The sequence below is a fragment of the Nymphaea colorata genome, chromosome 10, assembly GCF_008831285.2.
Source record: "Nymphaea colorata isolate Beijing-Zhang1983 chromosome 10, ASM883128v2, whole genome shotgun sequence".
NCBI classification, from domain to species: domain Eukaryota; kingdom Viridiplantae; phylum Streptophyta; class Magnoliopsida; order Nymphaeales; family Nymphaeaceae; genus Nymphaea; species Nymphaea colorata.
In genome coordinates this window covers 13,539,758-13,559,939 of record NC_045147.1, presented here as the reverse complement: position 1 = coordinate 13,559,939, position 20,182 = coordinate 13,539,758, and the positions used below count along the sequence as shown (strand labels likewise).

Sequence of the window (20,182 nt, the reverse complement as noted above, 5' to 3'; positions counted from 1 at the left end):
ATCCGCTAAATCTGCCGGTTCAGTGATCAGCACTGAATTGGTTAATTGAGAAGGACTCGCTTCAAGGAAAATATTTATGTGGTTAATTGAGAAGGAAAAAAAAAAAAAAAACTTCTCTAAGCGGAATCCTCCAACAAAGATGATCCAATGAATGCACTAAAAACAAGCATGGCAGAGGTTCCTTTGTTTTGTCTTTGTCATTGCATTTGTGATAATTCGGATCGACAAATTTTTGTATGACATGAGCCGTTGATTTTTCACGTCTTAATTAACAAATACAGAATCGAGTGTAATGTACAATATAAATATACCTGACATTCTGACTCGACAGATCTATTTAGTTGGATCCGGTAAGAAAAATGGATAATTTTGTATGATTGTGGTCGCTAAACAATCAAGATAGATGATTAAGCGTGCAGTCAATAATAATTCGTTTTTTCTAGAACCGTTATGGAAAGATGTATATTATATATATTGTTCATCTTTAATTTTCAAATTATGTGCTGCTATTTTAATTTTTAAAGTTTAATTAATTTATACAATAATAACACCATCGTCATCATAAACGACATGGGTCATCGAGGACATATGATGTTCTATGTGTACACGAAAGGTTGCTTAAAAGAATCATATGGTCAAAAGAAAGAAAAAAAAAAGAAGCAAATTAGTCACTATCTTTGACAAATAAATCATGCCAAAAACATCAATGAACAGTTAAGTCGGCTGTACAAAATATGGATTTATGATTTTCCTTTTGGCATCGACAAATTTTATTACATATACCCCACAAAAATACCTCAGAACTGCCATTCTTATAATTGAATTTACAAATTTATTCTCGACGACCAACATTGCAGATTTTATTAAATAAGTAGGAGGATTATTTTATTCATCACTCTAACATCATATCACTCAACAAAAGAGTCGAAACCTCTATATTTTGCCCATCTACATTCGGAGATGATGCTTTTGTTATGCTTCAATACAGATGTTCACATGAAATTGACATCGTAAAAGCTTGAAACACACTAACTGCTTTACTAACCGGCACCCATCCGTCATGCATTCCCATTGAGTATACCAAAATTGCAAATTCTGTTTTTAAACTTTTTCTAAGCTCACCTAATCTAGCTGCAGCTGTAAAGTGTCTATGCTTTATTCATAATGCCCCATTAAAAAGTTTACTCAGGTATCTAATATTGTGAGAACGGTTATGATTCATAAAGTTAAGTCATAACATTTGACATGAGAAAAAATTCTTCAGATCCTACATGCAAGAACATACAGAAGAGTGAAAAATTAGTTTGGTAGATAAGATTGTGAGAAATTTTGAGGAATTTATAAGCACCATTGTTAAATCATTGGTTGTTATGGTTTTTATTATTATTTTTTAGTTAGAATGAAAGCTGCTAATAAGTGGGTTTAGAGCCATCAAGTCAAATCAAACCATGTCATTATTCAACAAAAACCAATAATCAATAACTATGATTTTGTCCTTATATCTATTCATAATTAAAGACATCACTATTAAACACAACATTTACGCCAAATTAAAAGGAAAGTGGAAGCAATAAAATTGACATATAATTAACGATCCTCCAACATACTTTCCATTGCTTCATGAGGCAGCAACCAAGCGCCTTTCTCAAGGAAATCATTTTTTTTTATATTTGTTTTTTATTTTTGTTTTTGCGATTTGTTTTTGTAATTAGTGTGCGTGTGGGCGATAGTGAGAAAGAATTAATGTATGAAAGAAAAGAAGAGAAAAGACAATGATAGTGCATCAAGCGGACCCACCGTCGGAGTTGGTGCACCTAACTCGACGCACTTTATATCACAGCGAAGCCCTGCAACCACCCACCACACAAGCCTGTCTTTTCTCCCCTGAGCTTTCCTCTTTGCCTCCCTCCCTCTCTTTGTCTGCGTGGTTTGGTCCATGGGTTCGCAGGCGGAAGTAGGGAACGCGATGGCGGAGGAGGAGGCCTGCGAGTTCGCCATGCAGCTGGTGAGCTCCTCCATACTTCCCATGACCCTCAAGGCGGCGATCGAACTGGAGCTGCTGGAGATCATGGCCAAGGCTGGGGAGGGTGCGCAGCTCACTCCCGCCGAGATCGCCGCCCAGCTTCCCACCACCAACCCCGACGCCCCCCTCATGCTCGACCGCATGCTCCGTCTCCTCGCCGGCCACTCCGTCCTCACCGCCTCCACCTACACCGACGATCACGGCAAAGTCAGGAGGTAACGACTCCCCAACCTTCTCGCTTCCCTTCTCTGATTTTCCCGGCTTTCGATTTTTCCCCACTTCGCCTTTTCTATGCATTGCTTCGGAAAAGCCAACTTATGATGGTACCAGACCTCGAGGCCCTGGTTTTGGCTTCCGAGTTAAGCAGAATTTTACTTCAGGAATGAATTTCCCGTACGTGGAAATTATATTTCGAAGTTGCTTCTTGTTTCCAGACGGGCGTTATTCGATCTCGAACGAAAACGTTTCGAGGAAAATATGCTTATTTTCGTTGAGAATGGGCTTTTGTATATTTCCCAATCCCACACTTCTATTCGGTTTCTGGAGGGCAAACCAAGGCAGTAGTTTCCTTTTCTCAGCTATCCAGCAAGCACACAGGGGAAACAGCATGAATGAACTGTGCGCTTGTGTTTGTGGAATTTGGTGGACTCCGATGCCGGCGCCGCGGGCGCCAACTAAATAACAAAACAATAAGAGATCAGATCGGTTTCCCGTTAGATGATTCTACCAACAACATGACGTTGTTCAGGGGTTCAAATGGAACCCTGCTTTCTCCTCGGGATTCTAAAGCACTCCCAAGTTGAACCTGAGAAAATTTTTCTAGGCATGCGTGGGAAAATATCCTCAATCACAAACAGCGTCTCAGCAAGTTTCTCAGTGCCGACGCCTATTGCCGGTTTTTGTTTTTCAAAGTGGACGGAGAGAAGCCACGGACATTCGAGGCTGCTCTGCCATGGTTTGCATAGGAAAGACACTGAATTGAATTAAAGTTTTTAAATTTCAACAAAGTTTGAAATATTATTTCGTATAAAATAAGTAATTTTTTTAAAAATTTGCATATGATTCTAAAAAAAAAAAATTTAAGTGAGGTTCAGACGGGAGGCCCTACCTACCTGCATTTATTGACAAAGAATTAAAAGAATGGCGACTTTGTTTGCATTCTTTCATGGCTTGCGTTTAGCAAGGAGGAAGCATCGACACGCACATTGAAAGCACCAATTATTATTAGTTTGGGTGGCCTAGATTCAGCCTGCCCACCACTTCACTCCACGCAGTTGACCGAGAATGGACCGCACCCATGGCCTACTGGGCCCGTCTCTAATTTGTGGATGGATTCTTGACGAGCTCGGTTTACTTAATATAAGGTACTACGTTCTTAGAATGCATTTATAATTCTCACTTAAGCTGACTCTTTATGAACAAAATTGGAACTTCGAACTTACATTTATTTGCTGAAAATTTTGTTTGATGACACGCAGATTTTTGGTTCTATGGGTCCTGCAAATCTTTTGAGCACTTTTAAATAGTATTTTGCAAAGCAAAACGGATCATGCTTCTCTATTTGGGGCTTTTCTTTTTGGCAGAAGAGTCAGAATGTCTGGTCATCGGCTCCTTTCTGTCGTAACTTTTCTTTTTGTCGTGCTTCCTCATGCGTTCAAAGTGGGAAAGATCCTCAAAGATCTGACTCTAGAAAAAGACACAGTACAGTCCATTCGTTCTGCCTTAGCTTCGCAATTTCCTCCACGACAGACTTTTCCACATCGTTAGATGAGAAATGAAAATCCATCCAATGGTGGAAACTTTCTTATATTTCCAACTCACGTGGACATTTATACCGGGTTTCTGTTCGGGCAATTGACTCCTAAGAGGTGGGGCTAGGGCCGCACAACAGGAGATTGATTCAAACTTGTTCTTAAAAACTCGACTCAAAAGTTCAAGTTGTAATAAGTAATCTCACTTGGCTAAACTACTGTTAACTGTCCGACAAGGTGCCTTTAGAGGACTTGTATTCAAATCTTGGAATCGTTTTAATGCACTCCTCCTCTAAATCTTAATAATAAGTCTAAAGAAAGAGAAAAGGGCCAGTGCTTTCTTTTGAGGTGGTAGGTGGTAGAACGAACCACTCACTATTGAAATGAAAAAAAGACAAATCTAGTTAACATAAGCATTAGAACTTTAATTTTCTAAGTGGCTAATTAGCTATATGGTGAAACCAGACGATACGGTCTAGCTCCGGTGTGCAAGTTCTTGGTCCGGAACCAGGACGGTGTGTCCACGGCTGCATTGGCCCTAATGAACCAAGACAAGGTGCTGATGGAGAGCTGGTACTACCTCAAGGATGCGGTGCTGGAGGGCGGCATCCCCTTCAACCGCGCCTACGGCATGACCGCCTTCAACTACCACGGCACCGACCCCCGCTTCAACCGGGTCTTCAACCAGGGGATGTCCAACCACTCCACCCTCACTATGAAGAAGATCCTCGAGACCTATACCGGCTTCCAGGGGCTGCACTCCCTCGTCGACGTTGGCGGCGGCATTGGAGCCATCCTCAGCCTCATCGTCGCCAAGTACCCCCATATCAAGGGCATCAACTTCGACCTTCCTCATGTCATAGACGACGCTCCCCAATTTCCTGGTAATTATGCCGGACAATTGGTACTCAAAAAATTTTCACCTTGTTCTTATTCATATTGGGCATCTGATGAATTATGATGCTGTTGCTGCAGGTGTGGAGCACGTTGGTGGTGATATGTTTGCTGGTGTTCCTATTGCAGAAGCTATCTTCATGAAGGTTTGTTCCTCTTACCATCGATGGGAGAAATTAAATTATATGCCTTGTTTGTGTGTACTGGTGATGAGGAGACTGAGTACTGTTAATTGATGTTGTGCAGTGGATCCTTCATGATTGGGGGGATGAGTACTGCGTGAAGCTGTTGAAGAACTGCTGGAAGGCGCTGCCAGAGGACGGCAAGGTGATCTTGGTTGAGGCGATCTTGCCGGAGAGCGTCGACCACAGTTACGGCAGTAACAGCCTTTTTCAGCAGGACATGATCATGTTGGCCCACAACCCTGGTGGAAAGGAGAGGACGCTGAAGGAGTTCGAAGAACTGGCGGAGGCCAGTGGGTTCGCAGGGGTCAAGCCCGTCTGCTGTGTGTATAATTCTTGGGTCATCGAGTTGCGCAAGAAGATGTAGTCAATAACATCTATCGGCTGTCTTTGAGTTCTGTTCGGTTGCACTTTTGTGTTTGCTGCTGGCTTTCTCTTGTGCTGTCCCCCTTGTATCCATTTTAAAGTATGTGTGGCCAAATGATGAGCTTCCTGCGTTGCTTTATTTCCCTTTTCCTTCATTCCGATCAATCGATCAATCTCTCTATCTGAAATTTTCTTTTCTCCAAATAGACTTTTGGCGAGGAGAGAAAGAGCTTGCAAGCAAATTTGACCGCCATCTTTTAGAATAGACGACCTGATTACTAAATTGGTATGTATACTGCTGTGGCCTGTCCGAAACTCATTGTTCCACATCTATGGCAAATACTCGAGGCTAGTTAAAATACTACTTGAATCGAAAACTTGAAAGAGGACTACCCGTGTAAAGCTACACATCACATCATTCAACAGGCTTACAGTAACTCTTCCAAAAGGGCTTAAATTTTGGTTCTCCTTCAAAGTGGATAAGTAAAATCTCTCTGTTTCTAAGCAGAAAAAGGAAACGAGGTCATCCTCAATATATGTTTGACGACAGAAATTGGGGACTGGCGCCTGGCGGCCATATATTTGACCGGAAATAAACTTTGTTCATGATAAAATGTCGTGGGAAAAAAAAAATGACGAAAAGCAATTTCTGTGTCTGCAAGGAAGAAGATACTGGAGATAAATTCCTGAAACTTGGGACCTAAGTATTCCTCTCCTTCCATCATAAATGCCCCAAGAAAGGTTATCTTTTCGACATTGATTGATTGGAAGAGGTAGTAAAGTTGATTAACCCAAAACAACAGTTTCTTTATGAATTTTAAGGAGTAAGATCCATCTGAACGTGGGCTGCAGAGTGCAGGACTAGTGGCCAATTAGGCCTTTCATGACTTCCATGTTGTTATTCCAATCCCGAGTCATGATTAAGAACGCAACGCAACCTAAAGCAGCAGCGCCATCGATTGTTGTCTATGGGCAAAGGCTTTTCGTTTTGCTTTGCGACTGTCACGGGCGGATCTGTGCTGCCCATGACCTTCAATGCCACCATTGATCTGGACCTCCTCCGGAAACCTCGGCCATTAATTGGATCAAGAGGAGGAAGCCTACTTCGCCCAGTGACTCACCGACTGTCTGCCCATCAAGAATCTGATTCGTTGCCATGTCCATGTCTCCCTTCTCACACCAAAATTGATGGCTGTACCAGTAAAAGAGTTGATGCCTTTTGCATGCTTTTTTCATTTTAAAATTCGATGTTGAGCTCCGGCGACTAACTAGAATTACAAGGACCAACACCAGGAGAAAACTCCGGCGACAACAGGGCTGAGACTTTATCTTGGGTCATCCACTTCACACACTTGATATGAATTTCCCTTCTACCATCTGCTGGCCGTTCTTCGATCATCCTTAGACATGCCACTCTCTCAAATTCATAAAGGAGGTTAATCAATAACCGCGTTCAGGCTAATCCCTTGGAAAATTTCTTTCGCCTAACCCTTCTATCCTGTTGTTTTCATCAGTATGCTCAAAGTGGTCGGTGAAACAGAGTGTCCTGTGATTCTCAGTAGGAGAGCGGCAATTTCGCTTTTTTAAATATCAATTGCAGTGTTTGCTTTCACGAGGTAAATGAAAGAGGTCATGAAAGGGTAAGCAACTTCGTTTCTCCGCTCCAATTGTTTGAGGCCACCCGTAGACGGAGTGCCACCATTGATTGACATTTTAAGAGTGTGTGTGCGCGCGTCGGATGCATCTCATACCGTGCGGCAAAGTGCTGAAACTGAGGTAAAAGTAAAATGCAACATCAAAATTACATTATTTTTCTTGTTCAAATAGGACGTAGAACATAGTGTTCTTGAAACGTAATTTTGGCTACTTGTTATAAGAACAGAATGTTCTCTGCAAGCCTTAGACCAAGAGCTTTGGGGCAGGTCTTCCATGCATGTTCCCAATCAGAACATGATGCATATTTTGCGCCAAGACTTGCAATGCCGCAAGATGGAGCTGGAAAGGGATGGTACATTACCTAAAAGAAGCAGTTTAAAGGCTTTTGTTTTGCCACATTCATGATCACTTGTTTTTGGCATTAGTGCTATGAAGCCCTGTTTACATGTCAGGTTCGACAATTTAAGTCTTAATTCTTATGAGATGAACCTTATAAAACATCCGCTCTTGATTAGGCTAATTTGATCAAAATTATAGACACGTTTACTTATGTGTCACTTAATTTGGAAAATCTACTTCTGTCAAAGTGTATTTAATCTGTTATCTGTAGCTTTTGCCATCTACATATGTCACTTGCGAATTATAAGTTGGCAATTGGAAATGTAAACCACTCATTCGAGTCAGACCCATCCAGCCTCTATGAAGTTCGACCTAATCAGACCCCACGCAATCCAATTTGAATTTGGATTCAAACTCAATCATGTTATATATTTTTGAATACCGATCCAACTAGAATAACATGTAATTTGGATCTTAGTAATGGTGTAATATATAAAAAAAAATATGGATCCAAGCGCTTTGCTCCGCTGGTTTGGTCCGTCCACTGTCACGGGGCGGCTGGCAGCAACCCACCAGGACGATGGCGTCCTCTCGCTGTCAAGGGGCGGCTGGCGGCAACCCACAAGGACGATGGCCTCCTCCTTCATTTGTTTATTCTAAAAGAATAACAGGGAACAGGTTAGGCCATGCCCTCCCTCCTTGTCGCTGGTGGCCATCCCTCGGTGGACTGTGTGTGAAAAAGATGTTTGCTATATATATATATATATATATATATATATATGTATGAAACTACAGACAGATCAAATCAGAATCTGATCAGTAATTGGATCTGATATTTTTTGCACCAAATCCGACTAAATGTAGTAGAAAAGGCATTGCATTATAATGGGATATAACTCATTTATCAACATTTCTATTGGCAGAGCTTCAAGACTTCAAGGTGAAGAAGATTAAGAATCCAATGGTGAGTGTTCCTCTGTTAACAAAATCTTATGGGCTCTGTCATTCCTCAGATTGCTTGTTTAAAAGAAAAAAAAATCCACTGGTAATTAATTAAAATATATTCAATGTCATGAATGAAGGTGTCATAATTTCAAAGCCACAAAGACTTAAATTGAGATAATTGCCAGGCCGAAAATGCGAAGGAATCGATTTTTTTTTTCTTTATAAATTCATCACTAATTTGTAGATTTTCATGCATTTTAAGTTCATTTAGTGTGATTTTTCCCCTTATTTTCTAATAACATGAGAGAATTGCATCTAATTCTGTTTGCCGCGACTCCCTTTGGATATGATCTTTGTGACGCGAGAGCAGACATTTGAAAAGGAACAAAAAAGTTACGTGGTTCGTCACAGTTTTTCTTCATTAGTCGTGCTTTAATTCATTTTTAACTTCGCTTAAAAGTCTCACTGGGTTCTTGGTGTACATTTTCTCGCTAGAGGCTGCTAAGTGCATTATTAGAGGCAATAATTGAAAGGACTTCCATTATTTAGGGTTTTATATATGCATTGAGACGAAGAAGATTTTTGTGGAAGTTTAATTTTCACGTGCTAGAACGTGTTAATCAGAAGAATCTCATCACGCAGTCTTATAAAGATCCTTGGCAAAGGAAGGCATCACTTTCTTTTGTAGGAAAAAGTTTGGCAATTTTTTATGCGTCATATCATTTTAACCCATCTTTAGGCCTTATTGATTGGTGCAAAAACCACGTTAGATTAGAGCAAAACGTGTATAACTTCCTTGAAGCACATTTTATTGCTAAACCCAGGTCCTTACCATCGTCTTAGTGCCATTTAATCAAATTCATTAGTGATATTTCAGTGGGCAGGTTTGCTTGTGTTTAATTATCAAACCAAACATAAACTTAAATGCTTAAGCTTCTCCATGGAATAGTATTTATTGAAAAATCAGATTCCAGCTTTTTGTGTGCAATTTTACACCTGAAAGCAAGTTTTAGTCTGAATGAAACCTGAACCTGGCTAAAATCCAGAAACTTAATCATTGGCGACAACTAGATCTAGGTTACTCCTTGTATGGTTATAAAATGGGTAGGATGTTTTTCTTGTTCCCGGGGTCTAGAGCTGCCAATAAAATCATTCAAACCTGGCTAAAATCCAAAAACTTAATCGTTCCTGTCAACTGGATCTATCCTGTTCCCAGGGTCTAGAGTTGCCAATAAAATCATTCAAACCTGGCTAAAATCCAAAAACTTAATCATTTCAGACAACTGGATCTACATTAATTTTGTATGATTGTAAATTGATTGGAAGTTCCTCGCCCCCGAGGTCCAGGGTTGCTAAGTATGAATTCTACATCGGCAGGACCAAACCCACACTCTTCTTCTAGTTCTCATCCTTCCCAGTTTAATAGTTTCACTTGTTCAATCATTTTTTGCTTCCTAAATCTTCGAGGGTGATATTTTTCTTTCCGCTTCTATAATCACTTCAGAAAATGTCACAAAACTTTCTTCTCCGGCCAAAATCATGGTCAATTTACAATCCATGCATCACAAAGCGCACATAATGAAGCGGACTAGTCAAAAAGCAGGAACTAAAGAAATTCCACCAATAATCCAGAACCATCAAATCTCGTTGGCTGCTGGTCTATGTATTTTATTGGCAGAAATTGAAAGATGTGCGCTCCACTAGTGAAATCAAAAGAAAACAAAACTAAAAAATTGAGAGCAGACAAGAACAATGTTGACGTCCTCCATCTATCTTCAGACACCTTGGACAATGCCTCAATAGTTCGTCATAGATTGCTTGGAAATTGCCACAAGTTTGGTGCATACTTAAAGGGATCGTGCTTGTCTGCACTTGGAGAATGCGTGATAATCGGACAAGAAGCCGAATCACAGTAGGAGATCATTTGGATCTTGGCCTTCGTTTGTCTTTGCTGACGATGACACCCACATGCGATTGTTCTCGCCTCAAGGTTATCAAGATAAGAAGTAGACCAGGTCGTGCTGCTTTCTAGATCTAAGAAGGATCGTCTCTCGAAAATGGAGGTCCAGAAGATGGAGACATCCTGGCCCTACTGAAGGGGTTGCCATGGACTCTTGTGATGCGCACCAATAGTGTCAGCTATCAGCATGCATCGTATAGATATGGAGAGATTGAATAATGTGCCCTTTGAACTTTTTGTCCTCCCCGTGCTTCATATTCTATATAATTATGCACTATCCAATGCAATTAAATGTCTGTGATATGGACGATTCAAATATGCCCAGATGGCTAACAATTAAAAATTCATCAAAAATTACCACAAGTCACTGTCGCATTATAAACCACCCACCAATGTTCTTATATTTTTTAGTAATTTTTTATTAACATTTTAAGACAATTTCAAGCATCCAACAAATTTAATTCTCTCATATGATGTATTCGGTTTATGTAATTACAAGGAACAGTTTTGGAAAGACACTATGAAAGAGGGAAGAGAAGACAGATGGCATCAAATTAAAACCATACGGCTCACAATATAAACTTGATAGGTAAAAAAATCGAAGAGCTTGTTTCCCAAACTATGATTGCGAATATAATCGTTAACAAGAAATCGTTCATACAATTAGATTAATTCCAACGAATGTAAGCCTGTTTGTTGGGAGACTGGCTCCCGTCCTTTTTATTCACAACAAAAGAATGAAGAATTACACAAACACAACAATTCTGAAAGAAAGAACAAAGAGAAAACCCCACAAAGCCTTAATCAATGGGCCAAACGGAACCTATACACTATTGGGACTTCATCCCAAACCATCAATATATTTACAGATATATTCTGACCCCGAATATTCAGAGCCTCTCATGCAGGATAACCAGTCCTAACGAAAGTCCTCCTTGACACGGCAGCTAGAAAAGAGTAACCTCTTCCTCCTATCCCATGAATCAATGCCATGCGACCCGTTTCAACTTTCCTCTCCACTTCTTTCTCTACCACCCAGATTCTCCCTCGCAATGGTAGAATGTGACCATGTAAAAAACTCAGGGAATTCTTCAATTTAATAAGCATTTCTTCTGTCTGTACATCTTAGGCCTGCATGTAGCCTGATTCCTTCCCCAAGCTTGACAATGAAAGCATTAACGCACTGATCGTGTTTCTTCCATCAGCATCACCGATTGAATAATAACATCCCCATCCTTGGACGAAGGCCAACTATCAGACCATATGTTAGTTGTCATCCAGATCATCACTTCCTCCCTGCACTACTTAGTCTAACTACAAACTATACGATTTATATCCTTCCATATTGACAAATATCTCTCTGTCCTTATTTCACCATCATCTAAACTTCCATATGTGTCGTAGTACCATAAGAAATGCTAACCCCCAGCATCACCTAATCGATCTTGCCTTGAAACTACGACCCCACCTCCAAACCAAAATTTTTCTCTGAGAATCATTTCACCTACCCAGATGCTGAACTTGCCAGCCACAAAAAACCAGTATGCTTTTGCAAATATGTAATTCATAAAAATGTGTTCTCCTGATTCCAACTCCCGCTACGCTCGTTTGCCAGCGGTACACCCAAAAAGTTGAAGTTTATCAAGAGTGAAGAGTCTCCCTTCCACATTTTGCACAGATTCCATTTAGCTATTGCCACAAACATCACTATGCAGCCTTTCTTCCCCCCATTAGTCACTACACATCTTAATGTGATCATTCTTCCATATATGGCAGATATTTTTCAACATATTCGCATCCTGGTCACCCCAGTATAATTTGTCTTCTGATGAATTTCAAGACTGTCCACTCTATTACATGCCCATTCCATGGAGAATCCTCCCTTGACAATACTTCACTGTCATTCCTACTGTAAATCGCCCTCTCCAAAGTCCAATACGAGAATCTGCGCAAGTACTTCCTCCCACCACTGGGTTGTAACAAGTAGGACAAGATTCCCAAACTCCAACTACCATGGAGTAATTTCACTGTGGAGTTGTTTCCTGGTCTCCACCATAAGAGGTGACTCACTTCCTCCCAACCCCATAGAATGCTTTTTCAACTCCCAAGTCATCGATGACCTCTCTGATCTTGCATGTCCATAAGCTAGCTTTTTGTCAAATATTTGAATCTTACAAAAATAGACCACAAAGGTTTCGAATCATAAACCCTTATGGCAATAGATATATATCATGCAGGGTCTATTCCACAGCCATAAGTTTCTCCTTCCAATTGGCGTTCCTCAAACGACCTACTCAACTACTGCCAACCAATAGGATGATATTTACTTCCAATTTCAGAGTCTCCCTACAAAACGTCGTTGCACTCCTTCTTAGTAAGGGTTAACACCACTTTAGGCCACTTGAAAGATGACATCCTATATCTTTACAGTTTGATTTGTATACATACTTAAAAAAAAATCTACCAGAATAAGATAGAAGTCTATTTTGCTTGCTGTAAGTTTTCTCGAGATCTTATCTTTTTAGGGAAAACAGTTGTCAAACACAAATTTACCTTCAAATAGTGGCAGTCTATGATATGTTATTGAAAGTGAAGTTCTACACCAGCCAAATGCATTCTTTATCTCTTCACATCTGCTGCCATTAAGATCAAATAGAACAATACAACATTTTTAAACATTGATATCCAAACCTGCTTGCTCTTCAAATAGTTGAAGAGACAATTTCACCTTTCTAAAGAAGTATGCTCAGCATCACTTCAGATTATGATACCATCAACAAAAAAAGACCCTGCTAAAATGCCCACAATTCTTAGTAACATGATCCTCTTACGATTCACGAAAATGCCCCCATCCAAACAAGAAACATAAACTTTTTTGTTAAGGTATAAGGAAGCTGAAAAAGGTGAAAAGACTTTTTAAAAAATGTCCCTCTGTTTCTTCTGTTGTTATGTATGTTGCCTGCACCGATCGGCACACGCAACTCTGTTTCATTTCAATCCCCTATATAGCATTTCCACCACCACCATAAAAAGGAACAGTGACAAGGGATCTTATCCTTGAATCCTTCTTTGACTTGTTGATGGCACCCGCAAAAGTTGAGAAAGGTGAAACAAGTCATCGTTTTACAAACCCATTCAAAAGGCTTTCCTGCAAGAAACTCCAATGAACTCTATCAATAAGCGTTTGACATGTCTAATTACATTAGAATTCTCAAACCTAATTCCTTATAGTTTCCCATACTATTTATGGACTCATGTACCAACAACATTTGATCTTGGATGAGCCTAGCCGGAATGGAGACTCGCTGCTCCTTTCTATTAATGATCGTTGCCAAAATTTCCTTCATTCTTTACACCATAGTCAATCTTATAATAAATTTTATATACAGATGCAATTTCACAAGGCAATTGGTCTAACATTTTAAACGTTCAAGGCTCTTTCATACTTGGGAAAATGGAGTCTTATTCACCTTCCTTACCAACTTCCCACTTCAAAAAAGTTCTATTACCGCTGCCAATACATGATTCCCCGCCATATTATTCCAATATCTCTTAAAAAACTTTGCCCTGGTGCTTTACCATTTGCCATACTGAAAACAGTTTTGCATACTTCGTTCTTTGCGTCTGGCCTCTTCACTTCATTTTTGTCAGCTAATTAAAAGCCGGCCCCAATTTAAGGAGAGAGAAAGAGAAAAAAAGTGAGTACATAAATGCCGTGTGACTTCCTATCAAACAATTAAACTTTTTCTTCCGCAATTAAATTTCAGACCTGCTTCCATTGTCTTTTAATTGTCTTGTGGAACAGGAAAAAAAGAAGGAAAGGAAGAAAAAGAAAAAAAAAGCCACCTTACAAGTTACTTGAAAAGAAATACATAGTTCTAGAAAGAAACTTTTCGTAAATACGACGAAAGGGGTTCTCTCCCATAATCGTCCCAAAAACATCTAAAGCGTGCACGTCTTGCGTTGAATCCCATGTGGAAATTAATGTTTGCAATAAATTAAGAGGATATGCTAATTGATCACCATGCAGATATATATTAATTCTATATATGCATAATTGGTCCGTTATATCGTGTGGAAAACCAAACATCTAGATAAGCTTTTTCTTCTCCACACATGAAAAAAAAACAAGATTATTAGAGGTTCAACATTGGGAGAGATCCCTCAGCAGGGCTGCGCTGGAATTAGAGGTCCTACATTAATCACCATATTGTTTGTACATCTAAATACTGGAAATTGCTTTAGCCTACGTAGAATAAAGATTAGGTCACCACCCATCTTGCCTCATTAAGTTGAGATTGAGTTGCATGTACTCTTTTTATGCACAAATGTACGCTGAAATGAGAAGAAGGCGGTTGTTGTATTTTGGAAAATTTGTTATAAAGAAATGTATTAAGACATTTAACTTCCTCATAGACCCTTGTCCTCCTAAAAGTTTTTTTTTTCTTTCCGGGTATTGTTTAGTCATCAAACTGATGCCAAAGGATGTTCACCTAAGATGTCCAACTCATGATCATATTCGTTATAATGCGCCGGTTAACTTCTCAAAACGTATATAATACTACTAATTGGATTGCTGCCGTTCGAAGCTTATTTGAGATTATAATTAAAGGTGAAACGTCGAACAATATATTAGATGCCTTAAAGTGAATACTCGTGTGACCAATTATTGAGAAGATAACCTTATACGCAGATAACTAATTTACTTTAGAAAGACTAAAAAGATTTAGGATGACAATGTTGAAGCGTGGAGCTTGATCCATATTTCATAGCCTTCCCTAATTTAGGAATCGCGAATTTTGCCCTGATCTCATGTTTATTAGGGCGCCATTTTGGCTTGTACTCTGCAAGATAATGAAAGTGTCTCTATGAGATGGCCATGGACTCAAAAGAATGTTGTTTCGGAACTACCTAAATCTTTCTGTGTGTGCTTTTTTTTTCTCTTTTCCTTCTCCTGATTTCAATTCTCTTGGTGGCTAAAGAGAGTGTGTGAGAGCTGAGTTCCTAACTAAAAAGACTAAGAAGATTTAGGATGACAAGAGGCAAATTAAGTGGGTAGTCTACAAGAAGTAGCTAAAGATGAATGGGTTGCCATTACAAATGGCCTTCATGCATCAGCTTTAATTCCATTATCTCATGCGCACTACGCTGTCCATCTACTTAAGCTTGAACATGAAGTTCTTGAGTGCACGCCCTTGATCAAAGGACAATTCCAATAAACCACGCCTTCTATGAGAGAGAAGAAAGAACCCTTTTGATCCGGAGTATGAAAAAGTGAACCACTTTGCGAAATTTTCTCGAGGACCTTTTTGTTTCTCCTTTCGGTTGGTAGGTCATAAAAAGGGTTCAAAACATAAATAACATATTAAACTTCTTAGCTCTGCAATAAATGGTGGTGCGTCAGAAACCGCACCTCTCGAGGATTGAAAATTGGATGGAGCCGTGTTCATATACCATAAAATGATTTGCTTTTTAATCTAGATTACATGGCCTTGGCCTAACATCCAATGGGACCTACTCAGTGTTGAAGCTGGCTACTAATAGACCATGCATCCTCCACACTATATTGTAATGTTTTATTAGGGGCATATTTATAAAACTATTGTGACATTACAAAAAACTAAGCATTACGACAGCCAGAAAATGTCGGTGAAGAGTGTGTCAGTTAAAATAATCACTCACACAGTGGATCAATGCATCAATGTACAATATCACTGGTGTGCGTGGTATACACATAGGTAAATATTAACTATTACCGATGTCTAACTGTGCTGGTAACAATCAATTATTTCTGATATCTTAAAAGCCAACAATAAAAACTCTTGCCGACAATAGACATTGATATTGTTAAAAAATTTTATCGACATCTAATTGGACATCGGTAAAATTTTAACGGACATCCGCCTAACATTGCTATTACTATTTATCTATGCAAATTTATGTGTCGGGAAAAGTCTTTTAATTTTTTTATTCAAGTATGACATAATTTTTCTAAAAATAAAAAATACATATACAACATACCTGGTTTCATTTTCCATCTATCAAACAAAAAATGAAACAATTACATGTTTATGAACCAAACATATAGATATAACAAATGTTTGCACTTATATTACAATTTTACTGATTCACTATAGTTCAAAGTTACAAAAACATTTTTAACAAATGTTAACATTAATAGAAAGTGCTCCTATGGTAATCTCATTGATGAGGTGGAAATCGTACAAAGTTTGGCGATGTCGGCATGCCTACAATGAACATTAAAAAAATATGTTAGTTCTATCAAAAATGACGTTTAACTAACTCATTATGACAAATAAAATGTTATGTAACCCAGGCGTACATTCATCGTTGATTTGACCATCTTTCGTATTATCTGCCATCTTAGAAGATGATGCATCTAGTTGTACATGTTGCACGTCCCATAGCAACCTTTGAATGTTTTCCACAACTATTTCTAATGCATATTCATGGAAATTTTTTATCTTCCCATGATATTCTGAATTAAGATACGTCTGTACAAAGCTATTACATATTATGTGATCGAGGACATCTTTAGCGGTTTGAGTGAGGACATTATTATGTCTTACACAAGGACATCTCATTCTTCCATTTACCATCGCATTATATGTGAGATCATAGTAAAAAAATTGCTTTACACGAGTTACAATTTTCAATCTGTCTCTTCTTTTCGTAATCCAAGTTCGACTATCCATCTTTCAAAAAGTCTCACAACCAACTTCAATATGATCAACTCTATATAATGTAACTGATAAATTTCAACTATTTGGTTTCCGATTCATGCAAATATTCATTGTGTAGCTCGTCATGCAATCTTTCAAACAAGTACCTAAACATTTTTTTGATAAACTTATATTTTTCAAACAACGTAAAAAGTGATACCTTTATATATGTATGTGACATAAATATCATCTTATCCCTAACTCAAATGTCATTAACCAAAGATTTATTGCACTATACGATGATGATGTTAGAATCTAAGCAGTGCAAGAAAAATATAACTTTTCACTCGTTTAAACAATTCATGAAACAATTGATGGATGACTAAAAAGGCTAAGGACCAAAAACATTTAAACATCCAAAAAAATCATTCAAATGAGAACGAATCAAACTAATATTTTGCAAAAAAATATATGTGAACTTGAATTAGACGTTGTCCAAAGTTAACACCGGAATCTGGCTATAATGCACCAAAATCTGGTGCGACAAAAATTAGGAAAACTATGCGGGTTTTGTGATTGTGTGGAAATTTTATGCAATTAATATGTCAAATTGAAGGTACTAAGATCAACAAACATACTTACATAGTTTCATGGCCTAATACAACAGAAAAACAGCAAGATCTCACCGAAAAATGTTCCCTACAAGCATATTATAACTTCAAATCATATAGATTAGAAAAAATGGGAGAGGAGATTGATGAACCAAAATTTTTAAGGGTCAAGCAGCCCAAAAACACAATGAAGAAAAAAAGTCCCGCTGAAAGACCACAAATGAAAGGAATAGAGAAGAGAAAAAAAAGAAAAAAAAAAAGAGAAGGAGGTCAAGGACCCACCAATTGTTTTCATTTTCAACTCTCAAATAGCAGCCTCAAACCATAAGAAAGTGAAGAGAGAAAATCTTACTTTTTTTTGTTAGTCCATCGCCATCTCAACGTAATTCAAGGACTTCTCAATTAAGGCTTTACTCTAAAGCTTTCATTGAAACGTATAGTTTTCATGCATTAATAAAACGTGATTTTGGAACAAGGAGTAACTTGACTTTCACTTAAATTAATGAGCTCTGAAAAGTAAAATTATTTTACATGAGAAAATCATATTCAATTAGTAAAGAAAGGGACAAACTTATACATCGTCATGGTTGTAAAAATTAACGTAAAAGTATAACTTTTTTGAAGTTTTTTATTGTGTTATGGAAATCATAAGTAAAAAAATAAATAAAGAAAGAAAGAGAAAAAGTTGGCTAGAGAGCAAATGATAAAACAGAAGTGAAAAACTTATATATATACAATCGAGAGTGATGAGAATATTGCACATACGGGTGGCACAATGGATGGGTAGAGACGCAGCCACGGCGTGATGAGGACAGCCTGCTGTCGCGTGGGCATGGTGACGGAAGCCTGAGAACGTCATCAGGCGCGGTATCTATCATACTTTCTCCTTTTTTCTTCTACTTTTTCTAGTGCCATAGTCGAAATGTGACAGAAGGCTTTCTTGGAGTGTGGAACTGTTTTTGAATTTTTTAAGGGTATTTAAGTCATTATTTCATATTTATGAGGGGGACGGTTTCTTGTATTCTTGGATTTTCTTTGTGATAGGGAAAACTCTTTGTGGCTGTGGACGTATGGGAACCGTATTTCCAAATCAAGTAAGATTCTTGTGTTTTTTTCTTCCTGTTCTTTCTTGGTTTTCTTTTGCTTGGTGTCGTAAGAAAGAAAATGAGAGAGCATTGTTCCTAACAGCCTCAACTTAGCGCTAGAATAGTGAAGCCCTACAACCTGGATTTTTGTCCTTCCCCTAAAGCTTAGCGAGAGTGGAAAGTGAATCCAAGATGCAGCGTCACGGGCCGGCAACTAGCCAGACTCCAATTTCACACATTGGTAGTTTCCAGTTCCTCTTCTTCCTCAAAAAAGTGTCACCAACTTTGGTGCTGTACCAAAAACGAGATAGTGGGAGAGATAAATCTACTCCAAATGCATATGGAGTTTAATGGTTTGTTTTAGGTGAGCAGGATGAATATTTTATACTCTCACTCAAAAGAGAGTTGAAGCACCCAACTAACCATTTGTCCTCTCAATACAAGACTTGTATTTGGTGCTTCAAGGTACCACCCTAGTCACGCTTCAACATGTGTGTCAGTGTCCGCTCTTTCTGTTTGTTAGAGGACAAAGGTTCTTCACCAACAATCCGAGGTTGGAGCCACCCTAGCCATAAAGTACTATATAAATCCTGATTGATTTCCGAGCTTAGTTGGTTAGCAAGGTCTCGACCTACCCCTCCATCCCTCTTTTGCTATACAAAGAGGGATGTTGATGCCTTGTCTTAAGAATTCAAAATGGAAATTGACTGCTTGCTAATTCCTATTCCAACTGTTGTGCTAACCCTCTTCAGGATATATGTTGTCTTGTGGTTAAAATTTTAAAATTTGTCACCAATAAAAAGTCAATATAATGACAGCTTATGGTAGCTTTGATGACACTTTAAAGTCCTTTGAGTAACGAATTTTTAAATTTTATCAATCCTGTGGCATCTAGCAGTATCCATTTTTTCGTACATTTAAGAAAGAAAAGATTGTGCGAAGCTCAATTTTAGGGTACTCTTGCGGATGGGCTTTAGTAAATATTATATTCAAATTTCTTAAGCACAGCTAATTGTCATGTTATTTGATTGTCACTACCGTTCTGTTCGATCCCCACTCACCACTGACTTGGATCAAAACGATTTGGACAAATACCCTAAGAAAGAAAATGTAAAAAAGAAGATAAATACAAATTGAAATGGTGGATGCACTTGTACAAATCTTGGTAGACTGCATTTATAATGATTGCACGGGAACGAGATTTAGTTTAGAATATTATTCCTTTTCACAATCTTAAGTCAACCAAATATTCCAATTTATGCAGAATTATAGTGAAGCAGAAGTTGGTAGAATCAAAGTCTCATTCGCATCATATTATCTTAAAAAATTAAATATTATATATTTTCTCTCGGAAGCAGAATTAGTAGAAGTCACCTCTCGATCAGATCTCCCTGAAGCGACTCCAGTTGGTTGATGAACTCTAATACACCTTACTTTGCAAAATACATGGTACCCAACGAGTCAATAAAACATCAATTGCCCATTCATTTTTCTTCAATTCTGATCTTTCCTTTTGGGTTTCCTTTTAGTATTGGAGCTTTGCCAACCTTTTAACTCCATGTGACAGCCTTTATATCGGAGTTTTCCAAATTAAGTACTGAATCCGATCCAATACCGGTCTCTCAGAAGGAACGGGATTTCGCAAAATCTAGACAATCCATATCTGAGTAAATTTGGAGGCCCCAAA

At 38.5% G+C, this 20,182-nt stretch overlaps 1 protein-coding gene across 1 annotated transcript; it reads left to right on the top strand.

Annotated features, from left to right (window-relative positions):
- The first annotated feature begins 1,862 nt into the window (after positions 1-1,862).
- LOC116262254 (caffeic acid 3-O-methyltransferase 1-like) lies at positions 1,863-5,355 on the top strand. Its single transcript, XM_031641431.2, has 4 exons — positions 1,863-2,238; positions 4,240-4,658; positions 4,750-4,814; positions 4,915-5,355. Exons 1-4 carry the CDS (start codon positions 1,937-1,939, stop codon positions 5,215-5,217), a joined length of 1,089 nt encoding a protein of 362 aa, XP_031497291.1. The 5' UTR covers positions 1,863-1,936; the 3' UTR covers positions 5,218-5,355.
- Positions 5,356-20,182: the final 14,827 nt, after the last annotated feature.